Raw genomic sequence first — 21,170 nt, 5'->3', positions numbered from 1 at the left:
TGACGGGCAATCAAATGTGTCTTACAATTGTCCTACAGTATGAATAAATTATAACTATGACGGGCAATCAAATGTGTCTTACAATTGTCCTACAGTATGAAATAAATTATAACTATGACGGGCAATCAAATGTGTCTTACAATTGTCCTACAGTATGAATAAATTATAACTATGACGGGCAATCAAATGTGTCTTACAATTGTCCTACAGTATGGAATAAATTATAACTATGACGGGCAATCAAATGTGTCTTACAATTGTCCTACAGTATGAATAAATTATAACTATGACGGGCAATCAAATGTGTCTTACAATTGTCCTACAGTATGGAATAAATTATAACTATGACGGGCAATCAAATGTGTCTTACAATTGTCCTACAGTATGAATAAATTATAACTATGACGGGCAATCAAATGTGTCTTACAATTGTCCTACAGTATGGAATAAATTATAACTATGACGGGCAATCAAATGTGTCTTACAATTGTCCTACAGTATGAATAAATTATAACTATGACGGGCAATCAAATGTGTCTTACAATTGTCCTACAGTATGGAATAAATTATAACTATGACGGGCAATCAAATGTGTCTTACAATTGTCCTACAGTATGGAATAAATTATAACTATGACGGGCAATCAAATGTGTCTTACAATTGTCCTACAGTATGAATAAATTATAACTATGACGGGCAATCAAATGTGTCTTACAATTGTCCTACAGTATGGAATAAATTATAACTATGACGGGCAATCAAATGTGTCTTACAATTGTCCTACAGTATGAATAAATTATAACTATGACGGGCAATCAAATGTGTCTTACAATTGTCCTACAGTATGAATAAATTATAACTATGACGGGCAATCAAATGTGTCTTACAATTGTCCTACAGTATGGAATAAATTATAACTATGACGGGCAATCAAATGTGTCTTACAATTGTCCTACAGTATGGAATAAATTATAACTATGACGGGCAATCAAATGTGTCTTACAATTGTCCTACAGTATGGATAAATTATAACTATGACGGGCAATCAAATGTGTCTTCCAAATGTCCTACAGTATGGAATAAATTATAACTATGACGGGCAATCAAATGTGTCTTACAATTGTCCTACAGTATGGAATAAATTATAACTATGACGGGCAATCAAATGTGTCTTACAATTGTCCTACAGTATGAATAAATTATAACTATGACGGGCAATCAAATGTGTCTTACAATTGTCCTACAGTATGGAATAAATTATAACTATGACGGGCAATCAAATGTGTCTTACAATTGTCCTACAGTATGAATAAATTATAACTATGACGGGCAATCAAATGTGTCTTACAATTGTCCTACAGTATGAATAAATTATAACTATGACGGGCAATCAAATGTGTCTTACAATTGTCCTACAGTATGGAATAAATTATAACTATGACGGGCAATCAAATGTGTCTTACAATTGTCCTACAGTATGGAATAAATTATAACTATGACGGGCAATCAAATGTGTCTTACAATTGTCCTACAGTATGGATAAATTATAACTATGACGGGCAATCAAATGTGTCTTCCAAATGTCCTACAGTATGGAATAAATTATAACTATGACGGGCAATCAAATGTGTCTTACAATTGTCCTACAGTATGGAATAAATTATAACTATGACGGGCAATCAAATGTGTCTTACAATTGTCCTACAGTATGGAATAAATTATAACTATGACGGGCAATCAAATGTGTCTTACAATTGTCCTACAGTATGGAATAAATTATAACTATGATGGGCAATCAAATGTGTCTTACAATTGTCCTACAGTATGGAATAAATTATAACTATGACGGGCAATCAAATGTGTCTTACAATTGTCCTACAGTATGGAATAAATTATAACTATGACGGGCAATCAAATGAGTCTTACAATTGTCCTACAGTATGGAATAAATTATAACTATGACGGGCAATCAAATGTGTCTTACAATTGTCCTACAGTATGGATAAATTAAAACTATGACGGGCAATCAAATGTGTCTTACAATTGTCCTACAGTATGGAATAAATTATAACTATGACGGGCAATCAAATGTGTCTTACAATTGTCCTACAGTATGGAATAAATTATAACTATGACGGGCAATCAAATGTGTCTTACAATTGTCCTACAGTATGGAATAAATTATAACTATGACGGGCAATCAAATGTGTCTTACAATTATCCTACAGTATGGAATAAATTATAACTAGGACGGGCAATCAAATGTGTCTTACAATTGTCCTACAGTATGGAATAAATTATAACTATGACGGGCAATCAAATGTGTCTTACAATTGTCCTACAGTATGGAATAAATTATAACTATGACGGGCAATCAAATGTGTCTAACAATTGTCCTACAGTATGGAATAAATTATAACTATGAAGGGCAATCAAATGTGTCGTACAATTGTCCTACAGTATGGAATAAATTATAAACTATGACGGGCAATCAAATGTGTCTTACAATTGTCCTACAGTATGGAATAAATTATAACTATGACGGGCAATCAAATGTGTCTTACAATTGTCCTACAGTATGGAATAAATTATAACTATGACGGGCAATCAAATGTGTCTTACAATTGTCCTACAGTATGGAATAAATTATAAACTATGACGGGCAATCAAATGTGTCTTACAATTGTCCTACAGTATGGAATAAATTATAACTATGACGGGCAATCAAATGTGTCTTACAATTGTCCTACAGTATGGAATAAATTATAAACTATGACGGGCAATCAAATGTGTCTTACAATTATCCTACAGTATGGAATAAATTATAAACTTTGTCGGGTAATCAAATGTGTCTTACAATTGTCCTACAGTATGAATAAATTATAACTATGACGGGCAATCAAATGTGTCTTACAATTATCCTACAGTATGGAATAAATTATAACTATGACGGGCAATCAAATGTGTCTTACAATTGTCCTACAGTATGAATAAATTATAACTATGACGGGCAATCAAATGTGTCTTACAATTGTCCTACAGTATGGAATAAATTATAACTATGACGGGCAATCAAATGTGTCTTACAATTGTCCTACAGTATGGAATAAATTATAAACTATGACGGGCAATCAAATGTGTCTTACAATTGTCCTACAGTATGGAATAAATTATAACTATGACGGGCAATCAAATGTGTCTTACAATTGTCCTACAGTATGGAATAAATTATAAACTATGACGGGCAATCAAATGTGTCTTACAATTATCCTACAGTATGGAATAAATTATAAACTTTGTCGGGTAATCAAAATTGTCTTACAATTGTCCTACAGTATGGAATAAATTATAAACTATGACGGGCAATCAAATGTGTCTTACAATTGTCCTACAGTATGGAATAAATTATAACTATAACGGGCAATCAAATGTGTCTGACAATTGTCCTACAGTATGAATAAATTATAACTATGACGGGCAATCAAATGTGTCTTACAATTGTCCTACAGTATGGAATAAATTATAACTATGACGGGCAATCAAATGTGTCTTACGATTGTCCTACAGTATGAATAAATTATAACTATGACGGGCAATCAAATGTGTCTTACAATTGTCCTACAGTATGGAATAAATTATAACTATGACGGGCAATCAAATGTGTCTTACGACATATCTGTTATACCAAATCTATTTTACAGAACTAATTGCAAACTGTATGTCTATTTTATGTTTCTTTCATTTTAGTGTTGATACTTTTTTTTATTATTTTTTTTTTTCATTTCTCTAAATTTTTTTCGTTTCATTTTTTTATTTATATCTAATTATTTGACTATTTAACCCTTTTTCGACCCATTGTATAAAAAAACAGACAACATGTGGTTGCCGATGTACTCAGAACATGATTGGCCGAGTTCAAAGGTCATAAACTTTATCATCTTACTGGATTAATTAAATCGAATATAAATAGTTTATTTTTTTCTTCAGTTTTTCGTAGAAGGACAAAAAAAATTCTTGTAAAATTTGCCAACACGTGGTACTTGCAACAAATCAGATATAAATTGAACAGAAGATACCAATCACCACTATATATTTCTATCACCAATATAAATCGACATCGAACTAATCAGTTTCAATAATATCTTGACCGACGTGAAAAGAACAATTTCAAACCATACTTAATATTTGGTGACAGAAAATCTAAAAAAAATATTGTTGAAAAGTGACCACCTGTGAATGGAATGAGGGGTGCGAATCATCGGAATGTACGGCATATCTCAAAAGGATCAGTTTTTAAATCTTTGTTCTTAGTGTTACTGTTTCTGATTACGATTCAGATGGCATTTAATTTGTCCATTCAGCAGGCAGCTTTCACGTTTATATCAAAATGGGTACATGTATCGGAACAGTTGTACTCGAGTTCGTCTCACATAGCACAGTTACAACCATCACCATTAAGGATACCGAATGGAACTCCAAGTGCTGCACCATTTCATATAGAACAGTCAACACCATCAGTGATAAAATCAGATAACAACGTGACTTATGTGTGCAGTAAAAATCTGAGTGAAGGTTGTTTGCCGTTGTGTCCACTAATTCCAGATAAACTCGGTAAGGATAATCAAATTTGAAAGTTTATCTCCTTCTTCTTGCATTTACAACAGTTGTCCTTTTGTTGTTTTTATGTATTCAATCCAACTCCCAGAAAAGAAATTTCCATTTCAAGGTGGGTTTTTTTCTTCATATATATGACCTGGTATATCGTTTATTTGTTTCCATGCATTTGAAATTGAAGTTGAACAGTCAGTTTCTACATAGTATAACAACTAATATAATTGTAAGATGTCGTCTGATTTAATTTGACGATCCGTGCTTTTTATATATTGAAGAGGTTTTTAATTACTGACATCAGCGTTACACATGTACCGTTTCAAACAGGTAGCAATTACTTTTCGCAATTTTGTACCTTTGCCATTTGGTACCCATCATTTACTATATAGACAAATGCTTAAATCTTAAATCTAAACATGTACTACACAGGATTTTTTTTTTATAAATGAGGATTTTTGTAATTTTGTCTGATTGACAATCATGCCGCATCTTCTTTTTTACACAATGTATATAATAAGTCAAAAACAAACTGACAACGTCATGGCAAAAACAAAAAAAGACAAAACAAAACAAAAAATAGAGACCAATAGTAAACAACACTGAAAACGAAAGCCTCTAAATGAGAAACATGATTATTTCGTAAAATATCACCTATTCAACTCTGAAATGTAGTTTTTGAACTTTTATGTTAACGACCATGTAAAACAATGTTAATGTTCAAATCGTGTAACCATATTTTCGTAATGAATATGTATAAATAAAGGCAACAGAAGTGTACCGCTGTTGGACATTCATAAATCGATGGAGAAAAATCAAATCAGGTTTACAAACTAAAACTAATTACATTGACACATAGGTTTGACACTAAAAACATATCTTTTGTTGATTGGCACAAATGTAATCATAACAAGTTTTCTGAATGATGTATCTTTGGTGGTTGAATTGTTAACATACCACACCAGTGTTTCAAAGAATTTATATCATGTAAGATCATAGAAAAACAAGTAATGGATCATCCATGGAACATTTTAAACAATTTTGGTACAAACCCTCTAAATTAGCATTGTACATATGATTTTTTTTATCAGCCTTTCAAAATGAGATATAAAATTTGTTAGATATCTTATTCAAGGTATTATTGAATAGCCATCTGTGTTAGTATTATATCTTCTGATAACAGTAATACATACAAAACATATTGCATTTTGAAAGCATAAGTTTTATATTTCATTACTGGACTTTCTGTCAAATATTTCCATTTAGTCTTTTTATTAAAGTTTGAATAATGACATTTTTAAACAAGTTGCAAAATTGAAACTGTCAACAAACAGATAATGCATGAATTGCAGATAAAAAAAACTCCTCCCTGAGAATAATTCAACATGATAAAGCTCTGGATTAAAAATAAATTCATCCCCTTTCATAGAAACCAAGAACTTTCACGACATTTTTCCTTGTAAATTAAAAATGGATAACTTAATGTTCAAACCATCAGCAAACAGGCAGTGGCTGCACTCCAGGTCTATAACATTTTTCACACATCAAAACTAAACAGGATCAATTCTTTGGACCAAATGAATGCTGTATTGAATTCAATTCACAACACCAAGTTAGAATTGTAAAAATATATATGCAAGGTCAGTAGTGTTAAAATTGATTCAATAAATTTACCATTTTGAAAGAATATTTTGATTTAAGACCTTTATGAATTCAAATAAAGCCATAGAAAAAATTAGAATTTTGTTAAACATCTTCAACAAGAACCCCCAAAAAACATAAGTAATATGATTCTATCATCAAAATCTTACACATAAAAAGTAAAAACACAAAAATACTGAACTCCGAGGAAAATTAAATGTGTTTAATATTGCTAAAAGCATATCTGTGAGAATATTTACATGGTAATTCTTTGATTTATTTTACTTTCATTTTAAATTATGTATAAATCAAGTCGAACTATACTATATACAAAAGTAACTATAACTTTAAGCACATACATTACAGTATCAAGGGTAGATAATACATCATTTAAACTATATATATTAACAGATTTCTGTTAGTATTTAAAATAATTAGATATATATAAAATCTTTTTTTATTACAAAAATCAGCACTCATTTTGGAAAAAAAAACTAGCCAAACAAATTACAAACTGATGAAGTCTTTCAAAAACAAATACCAAATTTAATTTGTAAATTGTTTGAATTTTTTTTATGTTTGTACATGCATTCTTAAAATAAGGTGTCTGTCTCCATCTTGGATTTTGAAGTAGCAGATATAACAATCGTTCAAGATCATTAATGCAATTTTCAAAATTTGTGAAGCGGTTGGAATTCATGTGTAAGACTTTTAATGATAATATAGAAACATATTTGTTTAATTATGTTTATGACTGTATTTTCTGTGTTTTATTAAAAGAAAAACAAAAAACTTTGCAAAATGATGGGAGATAAATCAGATAAAGAATGTTTATAATAGAAAGTGCTGTGAATTTTCATTTTTTTATAAATAGCAAGAAAACAAGTTCAAGTGACCTATTTTTTTTTATTTTTCTTATCTGGAAGAATGTTATCAGAGCTATTTTCTAAGGAAACAAAAACAATAGTAAGCGAGTCTTATCAAGACTGTTCGTTGTTTCTGACACGCGCACCACCAAACGGTGTATTTCGGATTTTGCTATATACACGGGTCATAATCACAGGGTTAGGTTGACACTGCTAAATTCAATCATTGTAAAATTTTTCCCTATTGTAGTATTTTAATCAGTTAGACTTTCTAAGATGACAATACGAATAATAAAAATCTGAACTTAAAATGAGGCGTAAAGGCACAGTTTTCAATTTGTTAGCGGGCATGACGTAAAACAGCGAATCAAAGAATTCAACTTTATTTATAACTAATATAGGACAATGTTGTTGATTAAAAAATACACCATTCCTGGACCTTTTGTTTTCCAAATAATTAATATGACCAATAATTGATAAGTTCCAGGTCCACGGGGTCAAACAAAAAGATTTTGAAAGCAGAGAAAACTTTGCATCTTATAATCGGCATGACTTTATCAGATGACAATCCCAATACTAAAATAAGGCTCACGCATAGTTATATACTTTAATACAGTCATGGATTCGCGATATCCCGGGGTTGTTCAAGTGTATATTTATTTTTCTAACATGACGTCCTTCAAACACTTTGAGTCGTGTTAAATTATGAATATATTGTTTGGGATGATACAATCATACTCCCTCGTTGTATGCTGTCGCTCATGGTTAAATTTTTAGCATAAAGGGCCAACCCGTGGTAAAATCAACATAACTTCAAGCGCCCATGAATTATTCCTTAATTAATTCACATAAAATACATAAAAAGATCTACTGCTAGATTATGTAATTTAACCGCAGTACCCTGTTTTCTTGGAAAAAAGTTTTACATGTCAAATTCAAACTATGTAAATAAACTCATCATAGATACCAGGACTAAATTTTGTAAAATCGAGAATAAATGTTCGACTTTCCAAACCGGAATACGGTAACAAACATGCATGTGACCTCCCCTAGGGACTGAGGGTTTTATGTAAGATATTGTCACTGTGACCTCCCCTAGGGACTTAGGGTTTAATATAATATAGTGTCACTATGACCTCCCCTAGAGACTGAGGGTTTTATGTAATATATTGTCACTGACCCCCTACGGATCCATAGAGGGTCAGTAGTAAACCGTATAACGAACTTATGGCACGCTGGTACTTTTTCTGCTGCGTTATGTTGAAAAATAAACAATGAAACACAACAACATTAATAGATGACGTCACTATTAACGCGTCATGAACCCCTATGAAATTTACTAACCCCCTACAGTCTCAAAGGGGGTCACCATGTGACGGCGTTAAACCAATCACAACGTCATATTTTACCCAAGGTGCGATAATGTAATATATTGTCACTGTGACCTTCCCTAGGGACTGAGGTTTTATGTAATATATTGTCACTGTGACCTCCCCTAGAGACTGAGGGTTTTACATAATATATTGTCACTGTGACCTCCCCTAAAGACTGAGGGTTTTATATAATATATTGTCACTGTGACCTCCCCTAGGAACTGAGGGTTTTATATAATATATTGTCACTGTGACCTCCCTTAGGAACTGAGGGTTTTATGTAATATATTGTCACTGTGACCTCCCCTAGGAACTGAGGGTTTTATGTAATATATTGTCACTGTGACCTCCCCTAAGGACTAAGGGTTTTATATAATGAATTGGCGCTTTAGGCCTTGCAAGTTGTGTGTGATGAAGTATGCTATTTGTGTTCACAATTCTCTTCAAATTATTTTGTTTTCAATTCGAGCATTACTGATGAGGTTTCTTTAATAACAATGAGCGTCTGGCATATACAATAGTAAGATTGATGATTGATATCTATGATGAATATATTTGTAAGTCATCATTTGTGTGGCCGGGTTTGAGTGTTTTGTCGATTGAAAACATTCACTACCAGTCTATAATTTACAGGGGAAAAAAGCTTAAATAAAAAAAAAAAAATCAACAAGACCCTCAAAAATTTTTAAGTTTATTGCGCAATTTTTAATTATACCGACTTGTTTAATGAATGTGTTTATGTACATGTCATGTTTTTTTTAATGCATATGTTATAATTAATAAGTTTAATTGAAATATTTGCCACTAGAGGTAAACTATTTTAACAGTTTATAATTAATCAAATTCTAATGTGTCGCTCTTTTTGTCGAGTCCGCGACAATTATATCACAATTCAATTAATCAGGGATTTAGTCAATACACACCCATTCAATTAAGTACACCAAATTTTCAGTACCATGGTCAGCCGTATCAGTTTTAACAATACCCCAGTCCACCACCGCCACCCCACCCCTGCCGCTATAATCTAGCAACAAACGGAATTGAGATGATACTAAATTTTTATGTAAAAAAGTTGATTCGATGGAAACAAAACTCAACAAGCTAGACTCTATTGAAGAGCGATTAAACAAATACGAATCGAAATTTTGTGCTGTTGATGTTGATATGAAATCCTGCAAAGACAGAATAAGCACGCTTGAACATAGTGCCCAATTTATGTCCGATATAAAGGATGAACACCAAGCTATTAAAAAGAAACTTGATAAGGTGTCTGAAAGCATAGAAACCTCAAAAACAGTAAACTTAAATGTGAAAAATAGACTTGTCGACTTTGAAAAACAAAACTTTAGCAGTAATCTTCTGTTCTTTGCTATCGATGGACAAATTGAAGTTACTGAAATGGATACCGGAATAAACGGGGCAAAGGGTGATAACGAGGATGCGAATGCGGCGGAAAAAAAAGTACCGGAAAATTGCATCAACGTTATTACAGATTTTCTCGAGCAAAGGTTGAACATTAATGACGCTAAAACGCGCATAAAACTCGAAAAAGCATATAGACTTGGTAGAAAAGACGAATGCCGAATGATCGAGACCAATAGTGGTAAAATTTGCTGCATTCGCTGATCGAGAAACGGTACGAAAAGATTCGAGTCGCTTAAGACAAACAAGTTTTGGAATTAGTCCTCAGTACCCGACAGAGGTTTTACTAAAACGAAAAAAATAATACCAGTGATGAAGGAAAAACGTAAAGAAAATAAAGAAGCATATCTAGTAGGGGATAAATTGTTCATTGAAGGAAAGTTGTGGCAGGAATAGGAGTTTGCGGCGAATGGCTGTACTACTGTTAAAAGTGATAAGTGTAATAAATGTTCATTAAATGTGTGCTCATGGAATATCTCTAAAGGTCTGTTGCGGAAAATAAAAGACAAAGAATTTTTAATGGAAACAAAAATTGCGATATCGTATGCTTAAATGAGTGGGTCAAATGCCCGACGGAATTAAATGGTTATGATAAAAAGTTTGTTTACAGGGAAAAGTGCAACAGAGGAGAAGTAATTGTTTTCTATAGAAAGTTGTTAAATCCGTATATTGAAATATTGAATTGTTGTGCTAATAGTATGATATGGTTAAAAATAAGCAATGTTATTATATTTGATAGTACAGATTTGTATCTGTGTGCTATTTATATATATGCCCCCTGATAATAATGTGTTTAACCGAAAGATTGACTTAGATGTCTTTGAAGTTTTGCAGGAACAAATAGAACATTATAGTGTATTAGGTAACATTGCAGTGATTGGTAATCATCTCAACGGAAGAATAGGTTTAGAAAATGACTTCATAATGCAAGACAATTTAAATGTATTTAATTGCAATGAAACTGATTCACTTAATCATGAACCTGATCTACAAAGTAAAAGAACAACAGAGGACATAAAGATTGCTAATTCGTTTGGTCGTAAAATTTTGAACTTATTTAAATCTTCTGGTATAAGAGTCATCAGTGACGCTCATATCAAAATATTATTAAATCCAAACAAGTACAAAGTTGAAGAGCCAAAATTCCAAAATGTGGTGCCAAATACGGCTAAGGTAATCTATGCCTGGGATAAGAAAATCCTTAGTTTTCGAAAAATTCAAACTTTTGTAAACAGGAAATTTATAAAAATGACCACATTATTGATATTCATGTCAACACCGAAGTGTTGACTACTGGGCTGGTGAAACCCTCGGGGACGAAACGTTCACCAGCAGTGGCATCGACCCAGTGGTGTAAATAGTTATCAAAGGTACCAGGATTATAATTTAGTACGCCAGACGTACTGTAACACAGAACACACTATCTGAACAGGATAGAAAGGCTACATTTTGTTTATTGAGTAAGATTTATGATGATTGTTATTACACTGAGACTTTGATATCATATGAAACAAGTATTGTGAATTATGGTTGTGAAATATGGGGTTTCCATATGGAAATTGATATAGAAACGCTTCATTTGTATTATTTAAAAAGAATTTTGAAAGTGAGAAAAACGACTGTAAACCATATGATGTATTTTGAACTTGGGCGTTTACCATTGTATGTAAACAGATATGTAAGAATTGTACGTTACTGGTTGAAATTATTAGAATCTAATAATTGTATATTGAATAGTATTTATGAAAATATGTATGAATCTATTTTTGTCAAACCGAATGATAAACTCAATTGGAGTTGTAAAATAAGAGACATACTACACAGGTATGGTTTTAATGATATATGGTTAGCACAAAGTGTTGGAAATAGTCAATTATTTTGGCATGAATTTAAAAAAAGAATTGTTGATAATTATAGAGCTGAAGCCTTGTCATTTTTTGAAAATACTTCAAAATGTAATTTATATCAATATATACATGATGGACATACTTTGCAATTTTATTTGAATCGACCATTGAACAGTTTATACCAGTCATACGTAACTAAATATAGAATCAATTCACATTCACTTAATGTAGAAACTAGAAGATACTTTAATATTTCCAGACATTAACGTGTTTGTAATATGTGTAATAAGAAAGTAATCGAAGACGAATATCATTTTATATTAGAGTTTGATAAATATATAAATGTCAGAAGTAAATTTATTAATAAAATTAACGGTACCAATTTTCCTGCACCAGATGCGCATTTCGACAATACATGTCTCTTCAGTGATGCTCGTGGCCAAAATATTTGAAATCCAAAGCTTATATAAAAGATGAGGAGCTATAATCCAAAAGGTCCAAAAAGTAATACCAAATCCGTGAAAGGAATCAGAGCTTTGCATGAGGGAGATACATTCCTTAATTTATAATAATTTCTATCATTTTGTAACAGTAAATTTTAATAACACAAAAAATCCGTATTTTCATGCCAGTACCGAAGTACTGGCTACTGGGGTGGTGATACCCTCGGGGACTAATATTAAGGTATATTATAATAGAAACCCATCTACCTTCAAATTAGTTCAATTACTATCTGTAAGATATATTAAAGAATTAAATACTCTGGGTAAATACCCAGGCAGAGAAAATTCGTCACACTTGATTTTTGTTATGTACCTTTATTACCAATGTAAATTGTATGCCAAACTTAAACTATATATTAATGCTGTATATGTTTATGTCAACTGTATAATTTGTGTATGTATTTAATCCTATGAGCTGTATATTTGCTTACGGAATAAAAGAATTAATTAGTGCGACTATCGATCTTAGATTCTGTAGTCGGTTTCGGCGGCGTCAACTTCATTAGGTTTAAACTGTAAATAGAGTTTATTATATAAATAATTTTGTAAAACCTTCAAGGAATTTAAGGAAATTGGACATAAGCTTGTGTATGACCAACATACATTATCAAGGGGAAAATATTGAAACTTTTGGTATTTAAATGATAAATGGACTTCGTTTTTTTACAGTTAACATACATAAAAATACTGTTAATATGATTTTTGTTTCTTTTTTTAGTCGGTGATTTAGCAATATATTCCGACTCCCCAAAATATTCCTTCCTAGATAAACTGTATCACTGGGTTCAAAATGGAGGAAGGGGAAAGCCATCCACCTGTTATCCGCGCCATCGTGTTGCCATCATTATTCCATACAGAAACAGAGAAAGTCATCTGCGGACATTTTTATATAATATCCATCCTATACTTAATAGACAGGAGTTGGATTATGGAATATATGTCGTTGAACAGGTATGCAATCCAATTACTTAAAATTATACGTCGAACTGTTCAGGTACGGGTTTAGCCATTTTAAAAAGGGTTGGGAGTTTTCCTAACCATTACAACAACATTAACCGTTTATTTTTTAAATCACAAAATCGAAAACAGTGGGATTGAAACCCCTTTTGGATCCACCTATGCAGTTAACCAACTATTACGATGACTTTTGTTGCTGCGGAAAGGTTAGCAGTTGTCGCTGGTTGTGTTATTTTATTTATTGCAAAACGAGGCTATGCAGCTGCTGAATATGCTTTCTTCTTTTTTAATAAATGTTTTAGCAAGGAGGGGATTGAAATTGTGGCGATTAATTTTTTTTACTCTTTACTAAGTCCACATTTGTGCACTAATGTACATTTTTGTAGTTGTTATTGAAAATGTTGTGTCGCTTGATACAGGGAAAGTAATCTTTTTTCTTTCTTTTTTTAGAGGGGAAGATTGGGGGACGGGTAACGAGAGCAATACTGGTCCTGGTAATCTGGTTAGAGCTTTCAATAATTACGCTATCCAAGACATGAAGAAAATTAATACTTTGTCCAACAAATTACGTTTTATTGTGTACTGAATCAAAAATTAATTTGCCAAGAAATAATTTCTCCCGGGTATAGGAATAAAATATGAAAAATTTACTAATTTGGCAAATAATGTGAATAGTATTAAAATTCATTACCATAATTACTAGTCAAACAGGACATTTAAAACTAAACATTTATTTTAAATTTACAAAATATATTATGCATTTCCTTATACGTCCTTCCTAGTAAGATTTTAGATCATCAATTATCATATGAACAATTCCATTGAAAAAATCGATCTATATTAGAACAGTTTACGAAAAACAGATGTCATACACGAGGCAACGTCAAACACTTAGTACAGGCTCCTGTATTGTCTAACATTTCAGAATGGAGGTTCTAAATTTAACCGTGCCATGCTGATGAATATTGGGTATGCAGAAGCAATGAAGATACACGACTATCAATGTTTTGTCTTCCATGATGTGGACTTGATTCCTGAAAACGACAAAAATATTTACAACTGTCCAAAACAACCGAGACATATGTCAGTTGCAGTAGATAAATTCAAATACCGGTAAGAAATATAAGGTCTTATATTGGGAAACTGTTTTGCAGTTTGATTATAGACACTTTACAGTGAGGATCCGATGAAAAAAATGTATGTCCCCTCCTTTACCGGAGGATGCATTAAGTATTACCTTTAAGTATTACTCTAAAGGTTCTTTAAAAGGGTTTTCGAACTGTATTTACTAAATTAACAAAATCAGGCCTAGTTAACAAAAATTGTGCATGGAAGATTATTAAGTTTGACATTGGCTTTTTGTGACAGTATACCAGATTTTTATCAAAGGAACTATGGAACAATAAAAAATTAAATTAAGAATGGAAATGGGGGATGTGTCAAAGAGACAACAACCCGACCAAAGAGCAAAAACCAGCCGAAGGCCACCAATGGGTCTTCAACACAGCGAGAAAATCCCACACCAGAAAGCGAGCTACAGCTGGCCCCTTAACAACAATGTAAACTGGTTTAGTGATAATAAACACCATACTTAACTCTAAAACATATAAATGTAGTTTATATACAAAGTCAAACGTGGTTTGTGAAAACTATCAATTGGATTTTTATAGTCTTACTTCTCATTATCAAATTTTGTAAAAAACGTGTTTTAATTACAGTAATTATTGCCCTCGCTTCGGCTTTTAAAATCATCTGTTTCATATGCGCTTGTTCTTGTGTGACTTTGTACTGTCTTGTGTTCTGTTATGTTTATATATTTCCTGTTTTTGAGGTTTCAGGACACAATTTTGGTTCGGAACTCTTGCTGGTTCTTCTCTTATCGAAGCATAAATGATTACATCACGTGATTAATGATGTGGTATGTTTTTTAGATTACCATACAATTCATTATTTGGAGGCGTGTCATCTTTGACAAAAGAACAGTTCCAAAAAGTCAACGGGTTTCCGAACAGATATTTTGGCTGGGGATGTGAAGACGACGATATGTGGAGAAGGTATGGAGCATGCGTCAGAAAGCTATATTTAATAATACGGCAGCCATTTTTTAATATTTAGGTTTTGAATTGATCTAAGAGGTTCCAAATGGGCGGTTACAGGAAAGTGAAAAAAGGAAAAATGAATATAGTTGATTGTTGCCCATCTCAACGAGATTGATTTTCTCGCTTGAGCCGGTACGGCGAAAATGAGAAAAGCAATCGAGTTGAGATGACCAATGATAATCTGTTTACCTATACAATGACGACGATGTCAATTTCATGTCAATTTCATTAGCAACGCCACGTGCTCCCCTAGTTTTCATATCACTCAACTGAGAAAGGAAATTGTAGCTTATTTACGAAATTTTCCTTTGAATTTGCTGACTGATAATTTCATTCTCAGCGGAGTCGAATGATATTAAAACTAATCGAAAATTATCACTAGAAACAAAGGACGCACGTGCCCATTGTCCTGAAATTAACAAAGTCTTCATAAGTAAAATATCTATAAACAGATTATCATTGGTCATCTCAGCTCGGTTGCTTTTCTCGCTTTCGTCGTACCGGCTCAAGCGATAAAATCAATCTCGTTGATATGATCAACGATAATCTATAATTATCAGTCAGCAAGATCAAACGAATTTCGTTAAATAGCCATTATTATAGATTATGGTTGATCCTCTCAACGACATTGGTTTTCTCGTTTGAGCCGCGTACGGCGAAAGCGAGAAAAGCAATCGAATTGAGATGACAATGATAATCTGTTTATCGCTATTTTACCTATGACGAAGTTGTCAATTTCATGTCAATTTCATTAGCAACGCAACGTGTCTCCTTAGTTACTAGCGATAATTTTCCATCTCAAGCGAGTAGCATGATATGAAAAATTATCACAAAAAAGATCAAAGGAAAAATGCACAAAATAGCGATAAAAAAAATAGTGGAAAAATAAAGAGATAAGGCATAGATAATATTATGCAAATCTAAAGGAAAACAGAAAAGTTAACAAAACAAAAATAACTAGTAAGCATGATTTTTACTTGTATATAAAGAATATTTAACTGATTGGTCCGTTCCTGGTGCATACACATGTGTATGTCTAATATAATTTGTATATAACGTACCTTAACACGAGACTAACGAGTCAAGGCAAAAAAAAAGGATTTGAATGACAAGCGGCATATATCACAGGCTTATTCTTGAAAAAGCGAAAAATTAACAAAACATGTACAATATGTCGCAATTATTATTGATTGATTGATTGTTTATTGCTAAACACCCAGTGACAATTATTTCAAGACAATAAATAAACCAAGTGGGTTCTTCAAAATGGTTGGTTGTCATTGATCTGTCTACTTCCCTGGAAGAGACCAAATTTATATCCTGCTGAATTTTACCTGTCTTTTTTACCATTTATGATAAAAAAATATATATATATAAAGAACGGTCAATGATCAAGGCTACTCGTCGAAAATAATATAATCTTATAGATAAAGTTCCTCTGTTGATCAGTTGAAGGAGAAAAGAGAGACAACTAAATATTTTATATTAACATTATATTATTATTTTTTTAGAATTAAAAACGCTGGATATAAAGTGATCCGATATGCTAGGGAAATAGCTCGTTATAAGATGATAAAACATGGCACGGATACAGGAAACAAAGCTAATCCTGGAAGGTAATGGTGGAAAACTGAAATCAAATTATTATATTTTATTCTTATTATTAGATCCTGGTACCTTTTGACAACTATTTAGAGACGTTGATTAGTTTATTTACAACCACGGTGTCGATGCCACTGCTGGTGGGGTTTTAATTCACCAGCCTAGTAGTCAGCACTTCTGTGCTGACATGCATTATCATTGATATGGTCATATCAATAAATTAACTGTTTACAAAACTTTGGAATTTTTGAAATACAAAGGCTTTTCTAACTCCTTAATTAGCAACACAACGTGCATCCTTAGTTACTAGCGATAATTGTCCATCTCAAGCGAGTAGCATGATATGAAAAATTATCACAAAAAAAGATCAAAGGAAAAATGCACAAAATAGCGATAATAAAGAATAGTGGACAAAAAATAAAGAGATAAAGCATCGAGAATATTATGCAAATCAAACGGAAAACAGAAAAGTTTATCTAACAAAAATAGCTGTATTTGGCAAAACTTTTAGGAATTTTAGTCCTCAATGCTCTACAACATCATTTTTCATTTAGCGTTTTTAACCTTTTTTTATTCGAGCGTCACTGGTGGTTCTTTTGTAGGAGAAACGCGCGTATGAAGTAAAACCAAAATCCTGGTATCTATGATGAGTGTATTTTGACATATCACAGAGTAAGGTCAAATTAAACTCTGTACTTAAATGTTAATAGAAGTTCATTTATACTTACAGAATTTTGTTTGTATTTCTAAGGTACCGTAATGGTATTTTGCCTTGAAATTTATATATATACGTAGCATTAAATCTACAAATATATTCCATGTTCTTTTATAACTGTTATGAATATTACAGCTTTTCATTTTTATATTTGATAGATTTTTAAGCGACTTTACTTTATAAAATAGTCAACACAATATGGTGGAATCGGGTTATTATAGATATAATCTACAAAGATTATTATGCCTAAAAGAATCATTCAATAGTACGCAGGACTATCGAGGTTTTGAATTCCTCCAGAAGCTAAAACAACAGTTGCTCTTACAATATCACGAATCACCACCAAACAGAACAATCATAGGATTAAACAGTATTTTTGAACTATGATTAATGAGTGATTGCTTTTACTACGTAATTGATACAGATTCATATTCAATATATTATATAAAGTCTCACCGAATACAATAACATATAGTTACACAATAAATTATTCATACAGGTACATAAATCATACATGTATAACAAGAAACTTTAAATTCACATTGTTTGTGCCAATCTTAAAAGATTTATGAGAGACTGTACAAGAAATAATATTAAAAAACAATTCGATAAAACATATTATATATGATATAAATTTGCTTATGAATATCATTGAAGTACAGCATAATCAATTATATATATAAAAAAAAAATACTTCTTATTACAATGCTATAGTAGGTTCTGGCGACACTTTCAAAAACTTTATCATTATTGAGTAAAGATACATGTAATACCATTTATTACTCTTGATTACAGGTTTAAAATGCTGAAAGACAGTAAAAAATATTTTAAAACGGATGGCATTAATAGCCTGAAGTATAAAGTATTAAAGATAGACTTTAATCATCTCTATACACGAGTCGTTGTTGACATAGACGAAAAAGAAGTTATGGCGGTAAGTAGAAATATTTTATTTATATTCATGTTTTACATTTAAAAAAAATCATTTGAAAGCAGAGTACTTTGAGAGCAAAATACCATGAGAAAAGGTGTATATGCATGTATCTATATTTTAAATTCAGACGAATAAACAAATAGCATCTAGAGAACAAAAATAAAATGTAACTGAGGTTAGGACTGACAAGAATGAGACTACATGTTGTTAATCTGTAACGTGTAAACACACTTCTGTATGTATAGTTACGTGTAAACACACTTCTGTATGTGTGGTAACGTGTTAACTTACTTCTGAATATTGTAACGTGTTAACACTGCTTGATATCTGTCAACTTGTCTTCACTTCATGAAATTATGAAACGTGTCATTACTTCTGGGTATTGAAAACGTTTTTTAATTGTCCTGCTGTCTATATCACTCCGCTTAGCTCTTAATAAAATTGTATATCACGGCTTTGTGACATCAAATACGTTGACACAGCCTTTATAACTTTAACCCGGACATATCAGCGACCTCAAAATGTTTGAACCGACGTTGATAAGTTTGACCAGAACTTATCAAGTCATCTTACGGTTGCTGGTGAATCTAAGAAAACACTTTAAAAGACACAAAAACAGCCCGATAAATCGATTATCAGGTTATCTGCATATGATATTGTAAAATATCAACATGATGAATACGACCGGATAATCGATACAGATCTCGTTACTGCTTGATATCTTGTAACGTCTCCACATTGTTTGATATCTGGTAACGTCTCTCATGGCTGATTTATATCTGGTAATGTTTCGCCGCTGTTTGATATCTGGTAACTTTTCATGGCTGCTTGATATCTAACTTTTCGCCGCTGCTTGATATCTGGTTACTTTTCATAGTTGATTGATATCTGGTAACTTTTCATGGCTGCTTGATATCTAACTTTTCGCCGCTGCTTGATATCTGGTTACTTTTCATAGTTGATTGATATCTGGTAACTTTCCATGTCTGATTGATGTCTGGTAACTTTTTATGTCCGATTGATATCTGGTAACTTTTCGCCGCAGCTTGATATCTGGTAACGTTTCATGGCTGATTGATATCTGATAACTTTTCATGGCTGATTGATTTCTGGTAACTTTTCATGGTTGATTGTTATCTGGTAATTTTTCATGATTGATTGATATCTGGTAACTTTTCATGGCTGATTGATATCTATTAACATGCCACCACTACATGAAATCGTTCTCGATATCACTACAGACTGACATTGCATTCAAATTTAAACATTAAAGCATTACTGATTTTACAAGTTATAAATGATCTCTATTCAGATGAAAGACTAAAAAAACACGATTATGTGTCACTAACCATGCGATAATTTCAATTTCAATTTAAATATTAAAAACATGATATTTTGCTTTTATTTCAGGGACTTAAAAAAATGTCATGATACCAACTTAAAGATGAATATTCTTGGAAACTACTCAACGTGAGAAAAAGAAATAACCTAGACACACCAAATGACGACAAATATAATGGAGACATTTCATTGGACAATTCATTAATGGTGCATTATGGATACACTGGGGTTCTAAATATAATTCATGACATTGCATAGGAACTTAAACTATGTATATATAACATGAATTAGGATGGATTATTTCTGAATTGACCAATTGAAGCAAATTGAAAACCTCATTTTTAAAATGAAATATAATTGTTCTTGTTAATATGTCGAAACGATTGAGACAGAAGCTGTGTTTGTATATACGCATGTGGTGGTCTATGGTTATCAAAATATCAAACCAATGATACTGACACTGCAGGTATACCTATGGATAACCTTAGACCGCCTAACGCATTTATCCAAACACGGCCATTCGTTTACCTTAGATAATTTAAACCAGTCCAGCAATTCATGATCGGCTTCTACAGTAACATATATACGTTTACATTTTACACAGAAGACTCAATCGTCCTGAATTCATCCCAAGAATAAGTTACTGCGAAAAATGATTTTTCAAAGCAAGTCCTGCCAAAAGTAAACACAACCAGTGCAGATAATTCCAGGAGTATACAGTTATACTTGATATTAATCATGCAAGATAACTGTTTTATCAAGAGCATTGTTTTGAGAAAGTTATAAAAAGGCGCGATACTAAAGTTCATAGAAAAAATAGCACAATGTATCTCGTTCTTTTAAGATGTAATAGCACCAAATCATGGTACGTCACATACGGTTGTCACGAAAATAGGTCGAAAAAATATTGAATTTCCCTTGAATTTGACAGTTGTAGGTAATTAATCCTACATTTTATTGCAGTAAAACATTTCTGTGTCATAAACATATGTCTTGGGTATTTCAAAGCACTATATTTTTTTTATTTGATGTTTCTTTAGAATATTTTGGAAACTTGAGGGTACATGCTTACTAAAGCTTGTACACAGGTTAAATAAGGGGAGAAATTTGATTGGTTGACTTCCAGTTATTTTCTAATATGCAATGAAATGTTATGTGAATTTTTTTTCTATAGTACAGGACAGGACAACACTTTTCTCATGCCAAGTATTTCTTTATTTGAAACAAAGATAAATTCTGCACAATTTTTTTTAAAAGTGCAA

At 32.0% G+C, this 21,170-nt stretch overlaps 1 protein-coding gene across 1 annotated transcript; it reads left to right on the top strand.

Annotated features, from left to right (window-relative positions):
* Positions 1-9,568: 9,568 nt before the first annotated feature.
* Positions 9,569-18,609, top strand: LOC139492990 (beta-1,4-N-acetylgalactosaminyltransferase bre-4-like). The gene is made up of 7 exons (XM_071281135.1): positions 9,569-9,914; positions 10,650-10,949; positions 12,979-13,211; positions 14,143-14,330; positions 15,149-15,271; positions 16,828-16,932; positions 18,429-18,609. Exons 1-7 carry the CDS (start codon positions 9,569-9,571, stop codon positions 18,607-18,609), a joined length of 1,476 nt encoding a protein of 491 aa, XP_071137236.1.
* Positions 18,610-21,170: the final 2,561 nt, after the last annotated feature.

The sequence above is a fragment of the Mytilus edulis genome, chromosome 10 (assembly GCF_963676685.1).
Source record: "Mytilus edulis chromosome 10, xbMytEdul2.2, whole genome shotgun sequence".
Taxonomy (NCBI): Eukaryota; Metazoa; Mollusca; class Bivalvia; order Mytilida; family Mytilidae; genus Mytilus; species Mytilus edulis.
The sequence above is the reverse complement of the archived record's forward strand: the minus strand, read 5'-3'. Positions and strand labels throughout refer to the sequence as shown.

Bases quoted from the DNA above. Each gene is read 5' to 3' on its own strand.
- LOC139492990 (XM_071281135.1), top strand. From the start codon at position 9,569: ATGGAAACAAAACTCAACAAGCTAGACTCTATTGAAGAGCGATTAAAC. The intron at 13,212-14,142 runs GTATGCAATCCA...CTAACATTTCAG, and splicing joins GAATATATGTCGTTGAACAG to AATGGAGGTTCTAAATTTAA. The intron at 14,331-15,148 runs GTAAGAAATATA...TATGTTTTTTAG, and splicing joins GTAGATAAATTCAAATACCG to ATTACCATACAATTCATTAT.